The sequence below is a fragment of the Strigops habroptila genome, chromosome 10, assembly GCF_004027225.2.
Source record: "Strigops habroptila isolate Jane chromosome 10, bStrHab1.2.pri, whole genome shotgun sequence".
NCBI lineage: Eukaryota > Metazoa > Chordata > Aves > Psittaciformes > Psittacidae > Strigops > Strigops habroptila.
The window spans coordinates 7,580,639-7,603,450 of NC_046359.1; the positions used below are offsets into that span (position 1 = coordinate 7,580,639).

A 22,812-nucleotide genomic window follows, 5' to 3' on the forward strand; every position below is an offset into this window, starting at 1 on the left:
ACTGTGTTGCAAAATTGACATAGAACCACAAATTACACTTTGACATACTACAGAAGCTTGTGGATTTATGAATTGTCCTCTCCCAATATTACAGCAGCTGGAACAGAATCTTGCAGCAATACTCTATGTAAGTACTGGACACATATTTTAAGAAAACTGTAAGGTAAACTGGCAAAAACAGGCCAAAAGAATCACCAGTGCAGATCATTAAACAACACACTGGGAAGCACTCTAGAACGCAAGGAGCAGAAAGCAAGACCAAGACTAAAGGTCAAGGGCACAAAAATAAAATAATTCCATCGCAAGAACTTTTTTCACCTGTAATAGAAGAAAAACACTCCTAAGAAGGGGTAGCAAAATGCCAAATTACTTAGAACCATTCTGCTCATCAGAAGGATGAGGTTCACAGTATCACTTGAATATCTACATCCTAGGCTTATCTGATCCTTGCAATATATATTTAAGTACTTTTAATAAATTGTTTCGCAAGTTATTAATATTGTATAGCCCACAAACTCTCAGGCAACAGAACATAACTACTTCTCAGTGGATGCCTCTTCCCTTCATCTTAACACACACACACTTTCTAATGAAGTAGTAGTATAAATCACATATGACCTTAACAACCTTCAGCTGACACCATCTGTTTACATCTAGAAACCCAGATCCTGCCAACTTAAGGAAAAACTAATTATTTATTGTAATTCAATTTGATTTCGTTTATTATCTTCATAAAAATCAGTCAATTTCAAGCTGGAAAGACTCATTACTTATCCTTAGAAAAAAGCTAGTCAATATTTACAGTGCATAAAGGAAGAAAAAAACCAAACAACCCACCACTAACTTTGGCTACTTCCTAGAAATATGGCACTAGTCCACCAACACGAAGGGGAAATGGCAGTATTATACAGCGTGTTCGTATCGCTCTTCAATCAGCAGTTTACATAAATGTGTCAGTCCCTTTTTGCATTAAATGTATTTTATTGCCAGAATGTTTTTATTAAGTTACCTTAGTGCCCTGACATTTGCAAATAAAAATTCTAACTAGAGAGAACACGCTTATCAGGAATTGTTTTTCAGGGGGAAAAACAAAATCACTTTACTACAGCACTAGTTGCTTCCAGGCAGTAAAAACATTTAAAAGTAGTAAACCAAACAATTTTCATTTTTCAAGGATTGGGATTTGCTTGCTTGTTTGTTCTTCTAATCGGGTACCAAAGCTCCTACTTAGAAACACTCAGTACAGATCTGACATGGAGCTGACAGATTTCAATGGAAAGATCCTCCTGGATTTTGAGCGCAGGACACAGAACCTGTCACACCCTCACAAACTTTTGCGCAAGTTACACATCATCACTGGAAATCAGTTTATTGTCCTGCCAGGTTCATGCTTAGCAGAGCTTCCAGTCATATCTCAACAAAATACAGTTTAGCTAATACCATTATTAAGTTAGCATTTCGAGATTTCACAAAATTGCCAGACATTCAAATTCTACATCAGATAAAGAAAACTGAAACCAGTTTACCCACCTCACTGAATTCTTTCTCATTTTGGGTACCAAAAATCTTTATTCTTTTAATTCTGAGCTAATTTACACACAGGAATAAATTAAAGAGTCTATCAATAAAGTTGTGGGAAAACATGCTCACATTATTCTGATGCAAGACTTGCAGTACTCGGTTGACGTTATTTAAGGCATGTACTCGTGTGGAACCTCGTTCTTTAGGCTGAAAATAAAAAGTTACAATCTGTTTATATCTAAATTAACTTGACAGACCAAAAAAAAAAAAAAAAAAAAAAAAAAAACCCAAACCGATAGACCAAACAGGAAATTTGTCTTGATTTTCCTCAAGAGTTTATTTTTTAAGTAGGAACAAAAACCTAACAATGTAAAAATGAAAAATGGTGAGAACATTATTCGTCAATTCAAGGCACAGGACAAGCCTTGGATTCAAAATGTGTTTCAGTTCATTTTCAGTAAGTCCAGAATTTTTATTCCCAGCATCTGCAGAATTATCGACTGGCAACACAACAGCAAAGTGGGAGTTCCTGGGGAAAATCTGAGGGGTTTGAATGCTTGCCAGAGTAGTTGAAATTTTTTGGCTCCCAAGAGGGAACAAGCAGCAATTTGTTTTTCTGGCACTGAAAGCCTGCTAAATCTTTGCATACTGAGAAGAAGTTATGCTTCCTGACTTTCCTTTCCTTTTATTACCAGGCAAAAAAACCCCCACACTGCAACTCTTGACAATACCTGCCACTCCATTTGCTTTTAATCACCTCAATTTAACTCCTGTGGCAGAAAATGATTGTACTGCAAGAGCATGGAGCTGAACTTGGACCATGGTATTCATCAGAATTAGAAACCAAAAAAATCCTGTTGCCTTCAGTATGCTTCAAATCATACCACAAATCATTAGAAGTACTAGTGAAATGCACCCATTTAAAAAACAAGGCAAGCTTGTAAGGTTAAATTTTAAATAGCTGAAGGTCCCCCATAAGGTAAATAAATGAATTTGAGAGTTATTATAAATAATGAAATCAAGAATTTAACCCCAAGTGATGGCACAGGTTTCACCATGACTCATATCTGAAGAGGCATCAATGTTAGCAGGGGAAGAGTTTTCACACACACACTTCCCCAAACAAGACTTGAGTAGTTTTCAGCCCTTTCCTACCCGTAGGTCACAAAGGATATTTCAATAGGGATGCAGATTTTTGCATCATCTACTAGCTGTTGTCTTTTTTACTGTCCTGGGTACTGATCAGCTGAACCCAGGACATTTACTTTCTTTTTTCTTTGAAGGATCTTTCATGAGCTCATGAGGAAAAGTTCACATGTATTCAGATAAAGGCTATTCTTCCAGATCATCCAGAAGCAGATCTTTAAAAGATCTCTATTAAAAATGTGTACTATGTGAATAACATCACTGGTTTTGCATCTTTTGCTAAACAGTACTTTACCCCTCAAGAGAGGGTTATGCAGCTAACTTCAGCCTGACCCTACATCCCATGAGTGGAGTTCATGGGAATTTCACTAGAACTGTAGAGAGCAAGTACACACTACAAGAAAAATGGGGTTTTAAATAAATAAATTTAAGAAATTGCATGCCACAGTTTGTGGTTTGTGTTTTGTTTATTTGTTGGAGTTTTCGTTTTTGGTTGGTTGGGGTTTTTCTTCCAGTAAATGGGAATATAACTTATACGTATTTCTCTTACCAGAGGCTTCCCCGTCAGACCCTCCAAAAGGTCCAAAAGCTTCCTTCCATCTTTCAGATCCGTGAACATGTCCTTAACTGGGGGCTTCCCACTCTGCAAAAGAAATAAAAGCAGTAATAAAAACAGTATTTAAGCAGAACCTCCCTGAAAAAGGTACTTTTTCCTTTTTGTCTTTCAAATCACTCTTATTTGGTATTGAATGCAGTACATGAAAGCTAGGGGACTGTGACACTGATCAGGAAGGCACCCTTCCCTTCTTCAGTCTTTTTTTACCTCCCCATCTCCATGGTTCTGTGCATCAGCAGCCTAGTACTGCAAAACCAAAGCAGCATATCCTGGCTCATGTTAGGGTGGAAGCATTAACATTTGCTTTGCAAAGATGGCAAGCAAAAACTTGGCAAGTTTGAGGAGTCACTTTAGAAAGAATGCATTCGTCTTGCTGCACCTAAAGGAAGAATAAACAGGTTTTGCAGAAAGAAACTATTGGGACAAATTCTCCCAGATTAACAAAAAAAAAAAAAAAAAAAAAGAAAAAGGACAAAACTAAAAAGAACTTGGAATTGAGCTCTGTGTAAGGAGCTGCTACTCTTCTACTCAGACGAGTAGATCAAAAAGTGTAATATACATTGAAACGAATCATTTTCTCTACCTTGGAAAAAGAGGCAAAATGTGAATCTTGGAGCTACTCTAAATCATACATTTCTAATATTAATTTTCTTACGGGGTAGAGAGACCCTGTACAAGAATGGTGGTAGATGACAGCAGAATCATGTTAACCTTTTCCATCCTCCCTTTTAGTCTTTTTTCCTTCTTGGACCATAACAAAGTTAACATGGGAAAGTGTTATAGGGCAAGGGGAAAAGACACAGGTAGCCAGCAACTAAGTAAGTGCATTTGCTTTGTAATACTCATCTGCTGGCTGCCAGATCAATTAAGTTACTGCTTTCAGTGTCCTTTTGAAGTGCCAATTTGAGAAGAAAAATATTTTCTAAGTACCACCTAAAACTTCAATACTGCCTTTTTTTACCACCTTGGCTTTGTAACATTGCTCTTCATAAAGAAGGCTGTCAAAGGCCCATCTTACATGACATGATTTAGCTGACATAGATCTCCTCTACCTTCACTTATCTCCTCCTGCCCCAACAGCTGCTCGTAATTGCCAAGTGCTGGCTAACAAGTCAGAAAGAGAGTGCCGAGCTGCCCACTGAACACCATTTTCTGACAAATATCTGTTTTTTCCCCAAAATTCATAAGGGTTTTTCTTACATGTCCACTTTAAATGGATTTGATACTACTAAAACTATTCACAAGAAACCAGAGTTTAAATAGCTGTAGATCCATATTTTAATCTCCTGTACAGAAACATACCTAAATTTAACTCAGTAGCAACCAACCAAGCAGTGTTGACAATGATTGCATAACTAAGCTCACTTAAAATACACAGATACTAGCCCCAGTGTCTGATATCAAACTAGTTTTGAAATGAATTTTTCTGACAAATTTATTTTCCAATTACTTTTACAAGTCATGCTTAAAAATGTGTATATGTTGACACATACTTAGGTAAGGGGTGTATAAAGCTATGTAGCTGTCAGACCAATACCAAATAGGAGCATTCATTAAATATCAGTGTTTGACAACATTCTGCCATTACATATTGCCACTTTCTGAGCACAGCTATACCCTTTCTATCAAAGTAAGGGACAAGGCTTTCCTCCTAGTGCATGCACTTTTCACAGATGAATCAGGTGCTTCACTGCTGCACAGCAACATAACAAAACCTTTAAATCATGCTTGAGCAGAACTGGAATACCGAAAAGCGGATGCAGGGTAGCCTCATGTACAGTTTATGGTGTATAACAGGAGGAGATTATCCATAGTGCAACTACTCCAGATGACAGCAACATTTGGTTTAAGTTTGGTTTGCATCACCACATGGAAGATACTAGAAGTTAGTTGATAAGGGCATGAGAAAATTGTTCATGTGTCCAGAGAAAAGCAGTAAAGCCTTTATAATTATATAATTAATTATAGAATTAAAATAATGCACACATATAACAGACTGATAACACCAAAACTGAGAATGCTATAGCTATCTATCCTTAATAGATTTGTTGCCTTAGGTCCAATTTTTTTTTTTCTCAAAAACTCAGATCTGGTGAAAAAGCAGAAAGATGCCTCATTTAATACAGTGAACAAGAGTATTGAGAGTATACAGTATTTTCATTTCCCATCCACTCACTTCATACACATGAAAACAAACTGAATGACTTCCTGCTTTCACTCACTCATTTTGACAGGTCATGGTACATCCCAGCCCATTGCAATGCACCCTGCTGTGATAGTAGAAATAATTCAGATTTGCTTTCTCAGGAGAATGGTTTTTCCATTTCGCTGGTCATCAGAGCACCACATCTTGCTGTTAAACAGTCAGCTAACGAGCACTAAATTATTTCTGCAATCTAAGCTACTCCTTCCTGGTTTATTAAAGTATCTACTAGCCTCAAACAGAGACACAGCAATATGCAAAGCCTCTGTATTTAGTGAATTCTAGAAAAACGCTCTCTATGGGAAGGAATTCAGTTCACGGGAAGCAATTTTACTTGTGCAGGGTGACTGAAGTTGGCTAAGAAAGGGCTGCAGCACCCACCCTGCCAAGCCCATCACCACCTCCACTGCAGCATAATCTGTCAGGAAGGCTAGAAACCTGCTTCTCCAGCTTCCCACACTCACCTGAGGGACATGCAGGCACTTGGTGGCAGCAGCCACCCAGGCAGCCCCAGCTGTCCCATCAGGGCACACAGACAGCCCCCAGTGCTGTTGTCCCAATGGGACTGAAGACTGGGCACATGCTGCACCCTCATACTGCTTTCTCCCACCCATGCACTTTCCTCACACCTGGACATTCATTTCCACACAGGATCTGCTATCTGAGCCGCACAGTCTACAATCAGGAACGTAACTGCTCTCTCCTCTAGTGTACAGTGCAGCTGGTTGCTACCGGGCTTTCCTGGAATGCAGTTAGCAACCCACCGTGCTTGAGAAAGTCTTTTACTTTCCTTTTCGAGGCAGAACATTTATGTATCCCAGCCTCTGACAGCTCTATGACTCTTAGAGTTTAAGCAGCTTAGAAAGGAGCTGGAAAATAATTTTATAAAATGGCAGCACAAGGGATGGTCCCATACATCCATTTCCCTAGAGATGACAAGGAAAAATGCTGGCAGAAGAGCTATGCATGCCCTCCTGGCCAGGCCAGGCTGCTGCAATCACCACCATCTCCTTGTGAGAAAACAGATGTGAAGCCCTATCTCTTTGGACATAGGACCCACTACTAAGACTACAGGGAGGCTGCTATGGCAGCGCAGAGGCAATCTAGGAACACATGACCGCTATGGCTGGACCTGTGCTTCTAGTCAGGGAGCCTAATCCAAACCATGTTCCAGTGGGTCCACTGCCCCAACTCCCATCAAAGGGCACCTGACGGGCCCATGGAGGCAGCACAGCCCTCAGCCTCACCGGGGGGGAACAGGCAGCCCTGGGACCAACTCTGTGCTGGGGCAGGTTGGCATGCTGCAACAAGGACTAGGGCTCTGGGGGAGGACACAAGTCCTGTCCCACCCAACAGGTTAAGGCATCTGCAGATTGATTCCACCGCCACCCCTGCCCACGCCCATACTGCTCACTACTAAGTATGGTACAATCTGGCCTTCTGAAAAAAAAAAGTCTGTACCCACAGATATACACATACACAAATAAATACATGTATTTGCACTATACAAAAAGTATGAAAGTATGTTTTTCTCTCCTTCTCTCTGTAGAGTCCAGCCTGGTATACAGTATGCTAAGCCAATCTAGATTTCTCCTTTTCAGAACTAACAATATTTTACTCACTTTCTGCATACTTAAAGACCACACAAGTACAAAACAGCTCAGCCCCCACCAGCATCCCATAAGGAGCAGTAGTCCATCACTGAGCATAATGGCTCAAGAAATCTAAGTATCTGCCTCGTAAGAGTGAGAAAGCATACTGAGCCCTTCAGCAAGGGCAAATGGCTAGTCGTGGTTGCTTTGCTAAGTACTTAAGGAGCAGCCTAAGTTGTGCTAAGCAATGTACAAATAGGAGGCATATAATGAATCCTTTCTCAAAGACAAAATAGGGTCCAGTTTATACTACAAAGATAGTATAAAGGACAGGCAGGGACACACTGCATAACAGGAGAACTGTGCCAGTTCAGGGTGTAAAACATTCACATCCCCCTCACTTTTATCAGTTAACAGAAGGTAGTTTTTCCTCAGCTTTGCTTTTGTTTGCTGTGACAGCAAGAAAAACCAACACTGGCTGAAACCTTTCCCCTCACAGCCTGCCAGAGAGGGCTTTGCCAGCAGAGCTGCACACAAAGTTGCTGTAGTAGAGACAGGGGCTTGATAAGACAGATAAAAGAAAATAACAACAGGCTTAGAAAGAGGCCATGTGGGTTCCCCAATGCTTTAAACTGGCACTGACAGCAGGAAAGGAGACTGTTCACAAGGGGAAGAGAGAAGATAAAAGGAAAAGGAAGGCAGAGCAAGGGAAAGTGAAGAAAGAGGAGCTGGAGGCAGTACGTAAGCTGGATCTAGGCCTGCTTGTGCCCCTATAAATTCTGTGTGGTGACACATTTGTTATCTACCACAGGGTTCACACACAAGGATCAGAATCAGATCCAATCCACCACATTACATTTATTCCAACAAACATTTCAGTGCCAGCTTTTGTGCTAACATGAGTAGGGGAAGGAAGAGACGAAGAACTTTAGCTAGTTATCCACAGCAGAAAACACTTTTTCTGTTGATCCATCTCTCATGGGGCAGCAGCCAGCAGCAGTGGTGTCTGAATGATCTTTGAGTAGTGGTGACCAGATGCTAGTGTATGTGGCAAGACGAGTCGTTACAGGCGTTGGCTCTGCATGTTCCAGCAAGACACTGGCACTTTTTGGGAAGGACAGCCCAAACGCAGTGATCTTCTCCTCGCAGCAGCAGCACTCGCATGCCCATCTGCCATCTTTCAACCCCTCTACCTGGATCAGGTTTAAGAGGGTGACTCACACTTCCTTGTGTGCATCTAGGATTACTTGCAAAGAAGGGTCATCCAGGCCAGCCAATATGACTGTGCAGAAATCCTTCCTTCTCTCTGCCAGAAAGCGTTCCCAGGAAATAGAGGAAGATACAAACAAAATCCGGACCAGGTTTTTCAGATTTTTTAAGAGTCATCCAATGCTACTGACAGTAGAAAGACCAGACATTGATATTTATGGTTTGTTCTACTTCAGCCACACACGGCTGCAAGGCAACAATCTTCCTAAATAAATTTTATAGTAGGACAGTCTTAATTCTCCCTTTATTACTAATGGGGAACTGTATCTAATTAGACCAAGTTACAGAGAATTAACGGGAGTCACAAATTCTCAGTAACACAAAGCCTCAGTTTTTTTTAACACAAGCTATTATTTATCACTTTATTACAGTTATTTATGTTCTTTGCATATTGGTTTTGAACATGAAATTATATGCAAAGTTAACCATTATAGAAGTTTTAATGTCTATCTTGTTGTTGAACTAGAAACATGCATTTTTCTCTTATGTCATCATAGTTACCTGCAGGAATTCACATGTTCTTTAAATCTATAATTTTTGAAGGTACATTATTAGATCCAACTCTTTTCTAATAAATGAATGCCAAAGATATTTGAGAGTTAGAGATAAGCCACCTCTATTTCACATCCTTCTCAGTGATACCGATTCAGACCTCCTAATGACGACATTAGAAACAGGATGAAAGGTCCTCTCAGTTTCACAGTAATGCATGCTGGCTGTCACCAGGGAAGTAACACATACTGTAAAAGCATACGTATGACCTTCACCAGCCATCAAGGGAATGCACCAGAAGAGTTCTGGCTGCTCAGAGCAGTGCTGGGAAAAGCCCTAGTTGCCATTTAGATCATCTGCCACCTCAGAAACACGAAAACACCCTGAAAGGATATAAGAAGCAGTATATCTTGATTTTCCACCAGATTGTTCTGATCTTACAGTGTCACTTATATGAAGGTCAGCGCTGTCTTTTTTTCAATTATTTTTAACCAAGATAGCTATTTTTAATGTCTAATAAGATGCTCAGTAAATAGGTCAAAATAGTAATAGACTGCAAAGACCCCTCTCCCCTTCTTCTTGAGAAAGCAGAAATATTGAACAGGTTGGGTGCTTAAACTAAAACGTGAACCATTTGCAGTGTTCAAATTCATTCCTAGGGAACTCACAGTAACCACTTACTTTTAAACTCAATTACAAACAATACAAGGAGTAAGAACTACATTTTATTATGGCCAACACAGAGTAAGAAACGTGTCAAGTGCTGCTACATCATGAGGTGGTACATGGAAACTCAATGCGGGAAACAATTCCAAAAGCAAAAAGGTCATTGCAAAAAGCAAACAACTATGTCAACAAATAATCTTGCCAATTTCTAATTTAAGACCATAGTCATTGTTTACAGAAGTATTTTTATTAAAATGTGATGCTTTTTTTCCATTCTCCTTCCACTGACATGCAGCGGTTATAAATACTAGCTATTACCAGGACAGATGTATTTTAGTTGAGTATGCTCTACTCTGTGATGAATATACCTGAGTAGTTGTGGCACCTCCACATTACACTAGTACCAAAACTAGGAATTCTAATACCAAGTAACAAATAAATGTTACAATGACAGGAGGCAAACACCTTATAGACCAAATAGCACTACTACTGCTTAAAAATAAAACAATTATAAGCAACTGAATACCTATTTAAAACTCCAGGTTAATGAGGGGGGAGGAGAAGGGAGAGAAGGCAAGGAGGGGATTAAGACTCCTCACAGAGATATGCTGGAAAGTTTGATTCTACTAGATGACAGACGTGAGTTTAAGGAGCAGCAAAGCTAAAAAGTTAAAGATAGCTCAATCCACAAAACACGTGAAATACTTGACTGACAACATGATAGGAGGAGGGAAAACGGATAAAAACAAGTATTAGGCATAGCAAGGCAACAAAACAAACAAGGCATCAGTAACTTTGTGGGTCTTTTTTATTCTCCACAGTGTATCTATTAATGTATTTACACAAGTTTATGTTCTTATAGTATGTTTAATGTAACGGTCCTAACCTCGGTTTGCAATTAGGCATCATTATATATCACTACCAGCAGAGGCAGTTGGGACCATGCTTCTTACCACTGTCAGTGACTACTCTGTAAAACTGGAAGGTCTTTTCTCTTTTCTCCCCCTCCTTCCCCCTACCCCCCCTTTTTTTTTTAAACCAGCTAACCAGATCGTAACTTGGTTCCTTAAAAACCAAATAATCCTGCTGACCAGGTTGAGTATTGTTCTTGTTAGTGATTAACCGGTAAAGGGACAGATTTGCTTCACAGTGCCTCTACCAGGGTCAGCTATAGTGCCTGGAAAGGTCATAAATGCAAATACACAAACACTCCAACAACTGGGATGATAATTGAGACCATGAATCAGAGTCAAGCTCTACCCTAATGCACACAGCATTAACAAAAATCAGCAATAATTATAGCCTATATCACCATACAAAGCTTTGAAGTCCAGCAAGCAAAATGCTGCCCACACCGTGTTCCTAGAGCAGCAGTTGAAAGGAGGGCAGGAAACTGGCAATTCTCATGTTGTAGCTAAATCTGGGAGAGACTGTGAACTGCTATTGGTTTTATGCTAGAAATTAGTCATCTTTACCATATCTCATATTAGAGAGAACCTATTAGAGAAGAAAAGATTTATTTTCCCACATCTTGGTTAATTCACATGCTATTTGACCTCTTCTCAGAAGAGGGGACTGAGTAATCCAGTTAAGAGGAAAAAAAAAAAAAGAGACTAAACCCTGACTTTTTCAAGGCCAGTTCACACAAACACTAATTCTTTTCTGCCCAAGTTGTTCCTCAGGTTAAGGCCAAAATTTTTATAAGCTCTGGCTATCTTTGAGTGAAGTTATGGTTTAAGGTTTAATTCAGCAGTGGAAAACAGCAGGAGTACTTAGACTGGAGAATATTTTACCAGCAGTCAAATATTTCCTTGCTTGCATCAAAAAAACTGAACTGGAAAAAGGACTACAGACCATCTTAGGTGATGTCTCCTTCGACAGAGAAAATTGCCTAATCAATCTTTTTGATCTCTCTTCTTGCATGACTAACACATCAAACTCCATAATTCTCCTTCCCCAGAAAAATCCCTTTTGAAATGTCTTTGGTCTCAGGTATCTCAGGTCATGTGAAATAAATTATCTTTAATAGGTATGCTTTTGTTTTAAAAAAGATTTACCACATTTGATAAGAGACAGCAGTGGAGCAGCAAAATGCCTTCAGAAGCATGGGGTCTGACATTTATTATTATTATGGTAAAACGACCCTTAGAGGAAAGGAGAAAATTAAGGAAGAAAAACACTGGAAAAGATCTATACAGCACACCACCCAGAAAGTTAGAAAAGACTTTGCAGTTAGCAAATTAATTAATGCCTTGTCTAATGAGGGAAGGGCTGTTTTAATTTTGAAATGCATATAAAGCCACCCCATCACAAAATGCTCCAAGTACAGCTCACTAGTTTGCCTACTGCCTGTCTTTTCTCATCTTCACGTGGTGTTCTTCCAGGGCAGGGCACCCATCAGACCCAGAAGAGGAAACACACAGAAGCCCCAGCACTAAGCATTTGTCTTCTCACAGGCTAACCTGGAGCTCAGCCCTGGAGGATGCAGTCTGCTCCCAAGTGGCACCTCAGCCTCTTCTTTGCTCTTTAACCCTAACTGAAATGCATTTTGGGACATCACAGGGCAGCAGAGAGCTTAAGACGCTGTAAAAATGAGAGATCTGGCTTTACTCATACTGGCAGGTCATACCTCCAAGTCCTGCCAGTGCTGCAGCTGCTGACCAATGCAGATGTCAGGGCACAAGCACAGGACCTGGAAGATCAGTATCAGAAATACATGCAACAAGAATGCTGCAAATGCAGATAAAAGAAATTAAATTCAGAGCTTGGATTGCAAAGAGGTGGCAGTACATGGCAAAATGGGAAGGGAGGCACAGCTCTTAGGCAGGAAAGGGCTTTGAATGCAATTTCTGACACCTTGGAACAATGCCCCAGCTGGCTCTGTTCAACAGCCACCCATACCCAAGACTTGCAAGTAGGGGAGGTGGTGAAATCCAATGTCATTTTCACTGAATACTGCAAACATCTCTAGGCTTTTATGTTCTTCCTACAGAGCACAACCTTCATAGCAACAAAGCATTTCTGCCATCTCTGTGGAAAAACTTTCCAGATCGCAATGAAGACACGATTCTTCAGGGAAAGGGAAGAGCCTCAATTTGCCTATGCTGGATCTGTGAACTTCCTCTAGAGTGACAGCACTAACCTCCGACAGACTCTGACAGATCTGACTCCATGAGTCTAAATTAAGAGTTAAGGCATCATGTTTCTTATTAGTCAGTCATTAGAGCTGACTCTGGGTCCTACCTGCCAAGTTCAGGAATAGTGGAAGAAAAGAGTAACCAATCTGAAAGCAAACTTGGAAAAGTACCACCTTGAAAAATAGGAACATGAAAGCCAGCAAAGACTTACTCTTGCAAAGAGGTAAAGAGAAGGCAAGGCTGGACTGATTAAACAAAGAGATGCAAAAATAGGACTGACCATGACCACACAAGCATCAAATCGACCACACAAGCATCAAATCCTGTAAGGGCTGGGAAGGTGAGGAGATGAAGAGTGGGAGAAGGGGAAAAGGAAGGACAGAAAGAGCAGGTCTGGTGCTTTAAAAAGTAAAACTGGGTCTTGCTGGGTAAGCAAGTAAGTGGCAAAGACAGAAGTGGGAATGAGATAGGCAGGGTGATCAAAACTCCAGATTTTCTGGGACTTCCTGGGCAGGCAAGCTTTCTGCCATGAGACGGTGTAATAGTAAGGGGGGCGGGGAGGAGAAGTGGGTTAGAAAGTAGGAGCAAAGAAAGTAAACAGGGCAGAAAATACTGTACTTGCAGGGTATGAAGTGGGACACAACACTCCTGAATCCCTCAACATGCCTATCAAGTCTAGAAGCCTTCTAGAGTTGCGAGTGAAAATATCCAGCTACTATACTATGTAATTATCAGTGGAAGTGTCCAACGGTCTGTATGATGGATCTAAAAGTCCCAGGCCTGTTGATACGCCATGAAAATAGATACAGATTGAAACTATTTAGATGTTTAGAAACATCAGAACTAGGGTTGATTGCATAATCTTTGTTCACTCCCCTTTTATTTATGTGTAGCAAATAACATATGGTTAATGGAGCAGTAAGTTATTCTGTGGACCTGAATTCAAACTCTACCTTTAGCCAAGAGTTCCCCTGTAACTAATCAGAACCATTTAAAGCACAATTTTACAGGTAATCACTAACTGTGTGCCAGATTAAGAGGCATTCTTAGATCATTAAGATCAGTCCTTGCTGACACAGGCATCTTCTTGAAGTCCCTTCTCTATGCTGATCAAGCTCCATCTAAAAACCTACTAGATGTTTTCGATGGTTTGCTTGAGTTTGCAGAAGAGATGAACCATCTGAGCTGTGTCATAAGACTCACAAGAGCTCTAGTTTATATGAGGATATTAGAGAAATGCCAAATCCTCTGGATAATCTAACCTAAACCTCAGATTGGGCACTTAAAATTAGTAGCTACTTGTGTTATTTACCTTTATTTGCGACAGCTGTAAACTGTAAAAAGATAGTACTCATACACTGCAGAAAGGTATTCTGAAAATAGATCCATTAATACTTATGAACTGCCAAGTATCAGTGAACAAAAATAGAAACGGAGAAAGGGGTAGAAAAAAGGATAGAAAACACAGTTCTGCAGATTTTGAAGAGCATACATTAGCTATCCATACAACTAGATGCTTAATTGGTAAGCTGTACAACGGGAAAACAGCTAAATCTCACAATTAGGCTGGTCAGAGCAATGGAAAACACAGTAAGGAAAAACATCACATGGCTTAATGTAAAGATACACTGCAATTCTCTGAATTAACCACCTAAAGCTATGATTTGAATGCAAACTTCCCTGTAGCTTAAAGCTTGGTACAACAGACTATTTATCTAATGATTTTCATTCTCTTTAATTTTAACAAAATATCCTTTCTACACAACCATCATAGGCTTGTGAGTTGTATTGCATATGGCTCTGCTAAGTTAAAGATTTCTACAGCAAGCACTGATGCTTGGCTGAGTACATTTATTGACCTTAAGACTCAATCCACTTCGAATGTGTTTGGGCCTTCATTTCAAAAAAACACATGCAAATAAGATGCATTTTGTTCTAGCACAGTTCAAATGAAGAACACAAACACAAGTTACTGTACTGTGAACTGGAACAAGAATATCTCACTGAATAGGTGCCCAAAGCAGATATGGACACCCAACAGCATACTTGAAATACTGTGTTTCGCTCATCTTCCTATTCTCTCATGAGAAAAGGAAAAGACACTGCCCTCTTTCTAGATGCTTTGTAAAGCCCTATTTAATTGATTTAAATCAAGCTCAGTGAGTTTCAGTACACTATGCAATTGCAATTTTTGGATTTTTGTATGCCAAACTAGTTTATAGAGGCTTACCTGTTTACTTCTTGTGTGTTTAAATGAAGGGCAACTACAATATAATTAATGTGGAAGGACAAGCAAAATTCTTGGAGTGAACTTTGCAATTCCATACAAAATTCCTCAGTTACACTGCAGAAAACAAAATGGTAAGTCAGATTACATTTACTCGGCTTCTAAAAATTGCTCTATCCCACTAAACAGCTGAATCCATCTAGTTCACAGAACAGGAATTTTAAACAACCCAAATTACTTGATAAATGCAAAAAATTCAGTAAGACTGAAATCAGTCTCTCTATATTTTCAAGGCAGAGTTGAAAACAGACTTTCTTACATGAGGTGATTTCTATTTAACACCAGCAATTTCCTTGCAATCTGAACATGCCAGTCTTCATAAATCACAGTCTTGTCATAGCAAAGTAGCAATGCTCAAGTTTGAATTGGATGTGCAGTAGTCCAGAGTATGTCCTTTTATACGAGTCTCTTTAATCATTAGCATGGTTTTCGTAGCTTTAGGTGGTTTAATGGGCCATGCAGTTACAGAGATACTTCAAACCGAATGAGTATCTGACCATACCCTATGGCAGCGAACTCCAGGAGCTAAGCAGGATTTGTCCGATGGTATATGTATGTATATGTATGACATGGTATAAAAGGAAATGCCACGTCATAAAACATATCTACGGGTGTACAAGTGTAAAGACTGAAAATAATTTTACTTATTTCAACATGATGTCCATAACGTATACAAACAAATCACAAAGCACACCAGCGGTATCACTGTCATTTCCATGTTTACGCCATCTTTACTCCAGGGTCTCTACAAACAGGCCTTTTCTCACCACATTTTAACTCCTTAAATGATCCTGCCCTGCCTAATCCTCCTCCTGCAGGGACTGTATTTCCTCTTGGCAGCAGCCAAAAGCAAAGCGTAGAGCAATCAGTTACACATACACGCTCCTCCCTTGAAGAGCAAACTGGCCAAGAATGCATTGGATGAAGAGTGCAGGATATCAGCTTTCAACCAAAACAAACCTAAGTCAAAGTGAATCAACCAAGGCCACAAGCCTTGCATTGCTCAGTGTCCTGTTGCACAGGAAGGGAAGGAAGGCAAAAATTTCTTACGTTGCTGACCAAGAACTTCAGAAGGGCAGTGCTCCACAGGCAGCCTTTCATTGCTATAGCACTGTCATTGCTGTATTTAAGAAGATAAACAAACCATACGCTACACATACACACCCCTTTGCCTCTATATTTATATCTACTTTCAGAATGTCACATGCGTGCCTCTTTTCATTAACAGGGTGCAAACTATAGTTATCCACTTGCAGCACCATAATGGCTAGGAAAAAAAACACGAGTTTACTCTGATAATAGCCCAGGTTCTTTTGCACATTCAATCTATAAAGTAAGGAAACTTCCCACAGCCGCCATGCTCCTGGGCAAAGTGTCATTTTTCACTATCAGCAGAACAGCACAAAACCCAGGCTTTAAATAGCATCCCAAAGCAACCACCACTTCCTTTCTCATCCTAAAACAAGATCCTCAATAAGCTTACAGTCAGTAAAGAGAATTAAAACAGGAAACGTACAGCATGAGCACCAAGGAAAATTCAAACTGAGAAAGTAATTATACAAAATTTCACAGTCAAGACTCAAGTAGCAACACCAGGTGGCTTCATCTGGAGGTTTGCAGAGTATTTTGGATGAGTAAAGCTGACTCAGCAGCACAAAGTAAATACAGCGACAAAGGTTCAAAATTTCCTGTAATGCCCTCAGAAAACTGCATGTAGAAATAAACTATATAAAGAGGACCAAACACAAACAGACACCATCATGCAAATAAGTGTATTTCAATATATGAATAAATAGAATCTTTCACTTTTTCTTAAACGAGACATGTAGTATCAAATGTTTATGTGCACAGGGAAATAGAGAGGGAACAAATATTACAGTATTTTATCTGGTTTTATCACACATTTTGACACATTTTATTAGGAGTATCCTAAGGAGTAAAAGTACATTTAACTAATGTTGTCCTAAACCATCAATCAAAATAAAGCAGTACTTTCAACCCAACATTACCTTGGAAAACCGAGCATTTATCCATTTTGTGAAAGTCTTTTTCTGTACATCATTGTGTTCATCTAGAGAGAGAAATAGGAAGATGACAATGAGTGAAAATGCATTCTTCTTAATCCTAGATTGCTCAAAACAGGTTATATTAAACACTGTCCTGGCTCAGTGGGAGAATTCTTTGCCTAATCTGTCAAGCCATTCAAACCTCTACAAGACTTTGGTACTTGCAGAGTCACACAAACGTTTCAACTTTGCTAGCGACTATAGCAGCTCCTTTGCATTAGAATCAGCCTTAAATTCACAGGCTTCCCATTGGGTACCTAAAAACCCCAGTTTATTAAAAAAATAAAATAAAATAAAAATCACAGAATACTACCAAAAGATTCTTTAGGTATATGAACTCAAAATTTCCTGTCTATGGCCCAACATGCATCGAAACTGATACAATTCACATCTAATACATCTAGCCATAAATCTGTTATATTCAGGCTACTGGGGCAGCGGAACAAATTACTAGTTTTTTTTACCCAACAGACATGAACAAGGGATAGCAGCAATGGCTCAGTCCAGACGAAAGAAGTCACACTGGTAAGAAATGAGACATCACAACAGTTGAAAGAATAAGCTTTATGAAAATGTTCAGATCAATTTAAAGAGAAACCTCAGTTCTGGGCTCCTTTTAAGCTATGGCTGAAAAACTTGCTTAGGGCATGCCGAAGAGCGCACATCTGCTGCAATGTGGCAGCCAGCAGCCATTGTTTAACTCTTCTGTGCCTCCCCTCTTTGCCATCTAAAGCTGATCCAAAATAGCCTACTCCTCAGTTGCACTTCGAGCTGAACCAGAAATCAAAGACAGCCCAATGCAGAAAAAGAAATTTCTGAAAGAGCTTCAAGATACCTACAGTGCATGCACAGCAAGCCATGGGTAAATCAGCTCATTGAAATTCAAGGTACTGTTCTTGGAGAATACAATTACCTAAAAGATCTCATTAACCCTGCTCTCTTCCCTCAGTGAAGTAAGAGTGCCTTGCCAAAGACAGATAGGATCTACCAGCAGGATACTCGGTACCAAGTACCCATCTCGCAGGAGACTGACGCAGTCAAGATACAAATCCCAAATACACTGAATATATTTTACACCTTTTTGCTCTCCAATTTTTGTTTGTTTGTGGAGTTTTTTACGGTGGTGGGGTTTTTTTAGGAGACAGGAACAGACCGATGATTAACTGCCACTGCTGGACAAAAAAGCTAGCTTTGCACAAAAGTCAATCCCATACTCTGTCCAACTCTCAATAATGTCTTACATTAGTTGTAAATACTATTTGTATTGAATGTATTGAGATTTAAACATCCTTCTCTCTCTCCCTCTAAATATCATTCCGTAACCTCTGTCCATTTTCTGCCAACACTTCCAACTACTTAACTATGTACCAGGATGCTTTCCTAAGGCTTGTTCTGCCTTTTTCCTCCCTTAGGCTTCCGTTAGAATCAATAACCCCAAAGATGGAGGTCTCGCATTATTTTAATGTGCTTACTCCTTAGAATGATAAAGGCAAAGCATAAAAAAAGACCAAAAATAATTGTACTGACTGTGTAAAAGGATAACAACAGTTATGAAAAGGGAATGTATTTATAAATCCTATGTGCTAGGAGCTCTAGACACCTCACTCTTGGGGCGCTCAGCCCCTTCACAGGCATACACACAGCAGGAGGTGACAGCTCTTCTCACCACTACACCAGCTTCAGCCTGCCAGGACTCCATCAGGGGGCCTTGCTCCTACAGCTGCTTCCCCAGCACCTCAGGTCCAGTTTGTGTAAGTAGTCTTGCTATGTGTGCTGCAGTAGCATGCGTCACTTTTACTAAAAATACAGCCTCTTTTCCCTCTTTGTGAAAAGAGGGTTTCCCAAGGAGAAGGAAAAAACAAAAAACCCCAAACAAACAAAAAAAGAAACCCACAAAAACCAACCAACAAACCAAAACACACATGACTTCGATAAACACGAACAACCTAGTCTTTAACTGTGAAAGAATAGGAATGTGTATATACCCCTACTATGTCTTCAGTACCAGAGCATCCTTTCTACTTCAGATAAGCCAGGAACCAGAACTCCCACAACTCCAAACTTCCAAAAAACATCCTGCTCAGTTATAAAACCCATAGATGACACCTGCCCAGTCAGGCTCTGCTTTCACGTTTGCTTTATAAAAGCCTACAAAACTAGTATTTTGTAATTGGCCATTAAAGAGCTAGGGTTGTGTCAAGCTTTCTGCTATAAATCCCTGGTAAGAAATTTGTAACTGAAGTGCTGGTGCTTTGTTAAAAAAATAGTGACAAGTTATTTCATCCCTCAGATCAATTTTCTTTGATTCCTATGAGTCTGTAAAGCTAACCCCCAGAGGCTGACATTATAATTCGGACAATAAAACTAGCCACATTTGGCCAAAAAAATAAATATTACCGTTCAGCAAAGCACATGGTTCTCCAGCCAGTCAAATTCTCACACAAGACATTCAAAATGTCAGCAAGTCACAGCCCAGTCAGACACAAATTCACCAAGTTGCTAAACCCTTTGTGTTTCCCTTTCACAGTGCCGCAGCCTGACAATAAAAGCCAAGGACTGACTCACGGCCAAATTCCTCTTCATCACCTACAGACTGTTTCCTCTGGCCAGCCTGGCTCTGCCTGCCTTCCAGTCACTTAATGGACTTGTAATGGCTAACGTCAGAACAGTTTGTTCCTTTAAGAGGAAATAAAAAGAAACCTAAACACACGCACATGCAAAATTAAACTCTTGTGATGACAACAGAGAGAAAAAAAGCTTCCTATCCCGGATGCTTGTTTACTGAAGCCTGTTTCTGTTATACAACATAATGTATGCCAGTGCAACTGGAGTATACTCAAAACAACCAGCTCTTGTGATCAGATGCCCAGCCTGTGTCCTGGCATTCAGTCGCCCCCAACAGCCACATTTATAGCCTTATGTACCTTCCCCACCCTCAACATTGTCCCTTAATTTTATTGGGACACCTTGAAACCTCAGTTCAAGTCCAATCTATCACCTTGTGAATATCACAGGAGCTAAAAGGAATCTAAAAGATCTAAAAATAGAGGTAAAAACAAAAGCCTCACTGGATTGCAGTTTGTCCTTTACTCAACCTCTGCTTCCTACTGAGAGCCAGCTTTCTTATTTCCCCAAAACATATTACATGCTTCCATGACAGAACTGTATTATTTCATTTTTGAAAGACAGAAGTTATCACACCCAAAACAACTGGCAGAGCAGCACTATAATGAAGGTACCCTGGAGAAGCATAGAGTAGATTGGCAAATAAAGTACAGAAATTTCCCAACTGTTCCAGCACAAGTTACCAAGGGTCATCTCACATTTTAAGACTTAAATTTGCCTTCCCCGCCTCATTACTTAAGTTCTCAGCAAAGGAATTTAGAAATAAAAGAAGGAATTAGCCTGTGGGTTTCAATTAAGACACTCGGAATGTAACAAAGTTAGGAACATCCCTTTGCCTAAGCCTTTAGACAAGCAAGAGTATCTGTTGTAGATATCGCCCCACCCAGGACTAGCACATGTTTGAAAGCCTGACAACATTAAAAAAGGAGAGGGGAAAGTTTGGTACTCTTGGGCACAGCACTTTCTGGATAGAAAAAGCATTTTGAAAGCAGCTGTCAAACTCACTCAGACTAATTCACATAAGAAAGACACAAAGTCAGCACCTAAAATTTGAAGACAGAAACCAGCATGGGTTTTAGCCATAACTAGCAAGAAGCAAAAAGCCAAAGAAGCCACAAAGCACCGGAGTTCATGACCACTGAGCTCACAGAAGCAGCTCCTATGCTCATCAGGATTACTGGGCCCTGACTTCATTAACACAGAATAATCTTTATCAGCACCTCTGAAATTTTGGGTGGGGCTTTTTTAAGGGGGAAACTGTTTGGGTTTTTTTAAAAGAAACAGAAAATAAAAGTTGATTGTTCTGCAGATCTCCTCTTCTCTTGCAACATCATAGTAGAACAAAAGGCTCCAGCAACAAGTAATTCTCTTGTAAGCTTTCACCTTTACACCGCAGTTTCAATTTCACAATCAGTGGTGAGCATAAACTTTCCCTTCATTCCTTCTCCCTCTCCAAACTTCAGTAGCTGGGCAAAAACACAGTTATATTAATAGTGTCTCTAACAAAAAGTAATGACACCTGCCCACAGCAACTGCCATACAAAATTCAGTTGCCCAAATTGTAAATTCTTTGTATAGACTGAATTATGAAATACAAGCACTGCAAGAAAACCAAAACTGAAAAAACCAACCCCTGCACTTCACTCCCTGCTGTTTCCCAACAGCAGACACCATCAAAAACAAGACATCAAGGGCAAGTAATGAGGAACGCTCCTGGTTCTCACTGAACTGTGCTGTGAGCCTAAGCTGAATGCACCATGCAACAGGCCTGATGACCCACACTGGTCAGCCAGCGACCCTGCTGTTTTCACAGGATGACAATGCAAAACCAAGAATGGGAGGAAGTGTCCCAACACCTACAAAGGGCTGCTCCAGGGAGTCTCCGTGGCCTGGCAAAACCACATTTCACTCCAACAGCCTGGAGTTGGCTCCTTAATATTTAGTCAAACCAAGCAACATCAGCTCCCAGCGCAAGACAGCCCTGGGAAGCCATAGTGTGGCATACAAATACATTTGTGCACATATTTTGCAACCTGCCAGTGATCACACATCAAGGTCTGAGGCTGCAAAAATATCTGCCAAAATCTTTAGAGCAAAGGGTTACAGCTATCAACAAGTGCACTATGGGAAAAACCCTAAAACTTAAAGATACAGAATCATAGAATCATGAGGACCAGAGCTTGTGAATGTGAAGCTGCTCCTATCTGTGTACAGAGGGCCTCATCCACTCAGTCCTCCTAGTCAGGCAGCATGTAGCAGGCGCCCTGTCCCTGTCCTCCCTTGAATCCTGACCCATAAACTCTTGGTCAGCTCCTCATCCATTCCCAGGCAGAGCTCCATGCACTCCAGCTGGTCACTGACATAGAGGGTGACAGCCCCTCCTCGTCTTACCCATCTGTCCTTCCTCAAGAGCCTGTATCCCTCCATTCCAACACTCCAGTCATAAGAGCCATCCCACCATGTCTCCATGATGCCAATAAGATCATAGCCCTGCAAGTATGCGCATATCTCTAACTCTTCTTGTTTATTCCCCATGTTACATGTGTTTGCACAGGGGCATGTAAGCTGGGCCCCCGATGAACCCGACTGGCTGGCCTGAGGGGAAGGAATTCTTTTATGCTGCTCTTCAGGTGCTCTCCTGCTGACCTGTGATCCCTCTCCAGGCTCTGGGCATCTCGTGCTGGCTATGGCATCAAACTGGAAGGAGTGGGATGCATTGATATTCCCGTTCCCCAGCAACTTTAGCCCTCTTCACCAGGTTGGCAGGCCTATGACCAAAGATCACGAATACCTCTATGATGAGGGAGAGTGGATGAGATTATATGTCCCCCATAAATATCAAAGAACAAATTTCACTCACAAGGAGAGGAAGAAGATGCCCTTGCCATCTCCCTGAGGTCCCAACCAACAAGACTGACACATGTAAAGAGAAAAGCAGATAACGCTTGCCAAAAATCTGGTAATTAAGATGTTTCTAAGCACACAAATAGGAGGACACTTAAGAAAAAGATAGAGTACATTTACGGACACAAATAAAAGGTAAGAATCACAAACTAGACTTACTACAGTTTGGTTTTTTGTTTTTTGTTGGTTTTTTTTTTTTTTTAATGAACAGAGATCAGGTCTTTGCATTTTTAAGTGGTTACAAAGAAAACAGAATTGTTTTCGACAAGTTGGTGTTAGCCATCTGCT

At 40.4% G+C, this 22,812-nt stretch overlaps 1 protein-coding gene across 6 annotated transcripts in view; it reads right to left on the reverse strand.

The window, feature by feature from the left end:
* The window catches only part of UTRN (utrophin), a 374,126-nt gene that overhangs the window by 288,861 nt on the left and 62,453 nt on the right, over positions 1–22,812 (reverse strand). For 5 of the 6 annotated variants that reach the window (XM_030500119.1, XM_030500120.1, XM_030500121.1 and 2 more), the window contains 3 exons: positions 16,939–17,000; positions 3,218–3,310; positions 1,651–1,728 (listed from right to left, as the gene is read on the reverse strand). In XM_030500119.1, the coding sequence (XP_030355979.1) occupies positions 1,651–1,728; positions 3,218–3,310; positions 16,939–17,000 (233 nt within the window). Of the gene's footprint in view, positions 1–1,650; positions 1,729–2,252; positions 2,365–3,217; positions 3,311–16,938; positions 17,001–22,812 lie in introns of those variants that run through there. The other variant, XM_030500124.1, reaches the window with a different exon arrangement.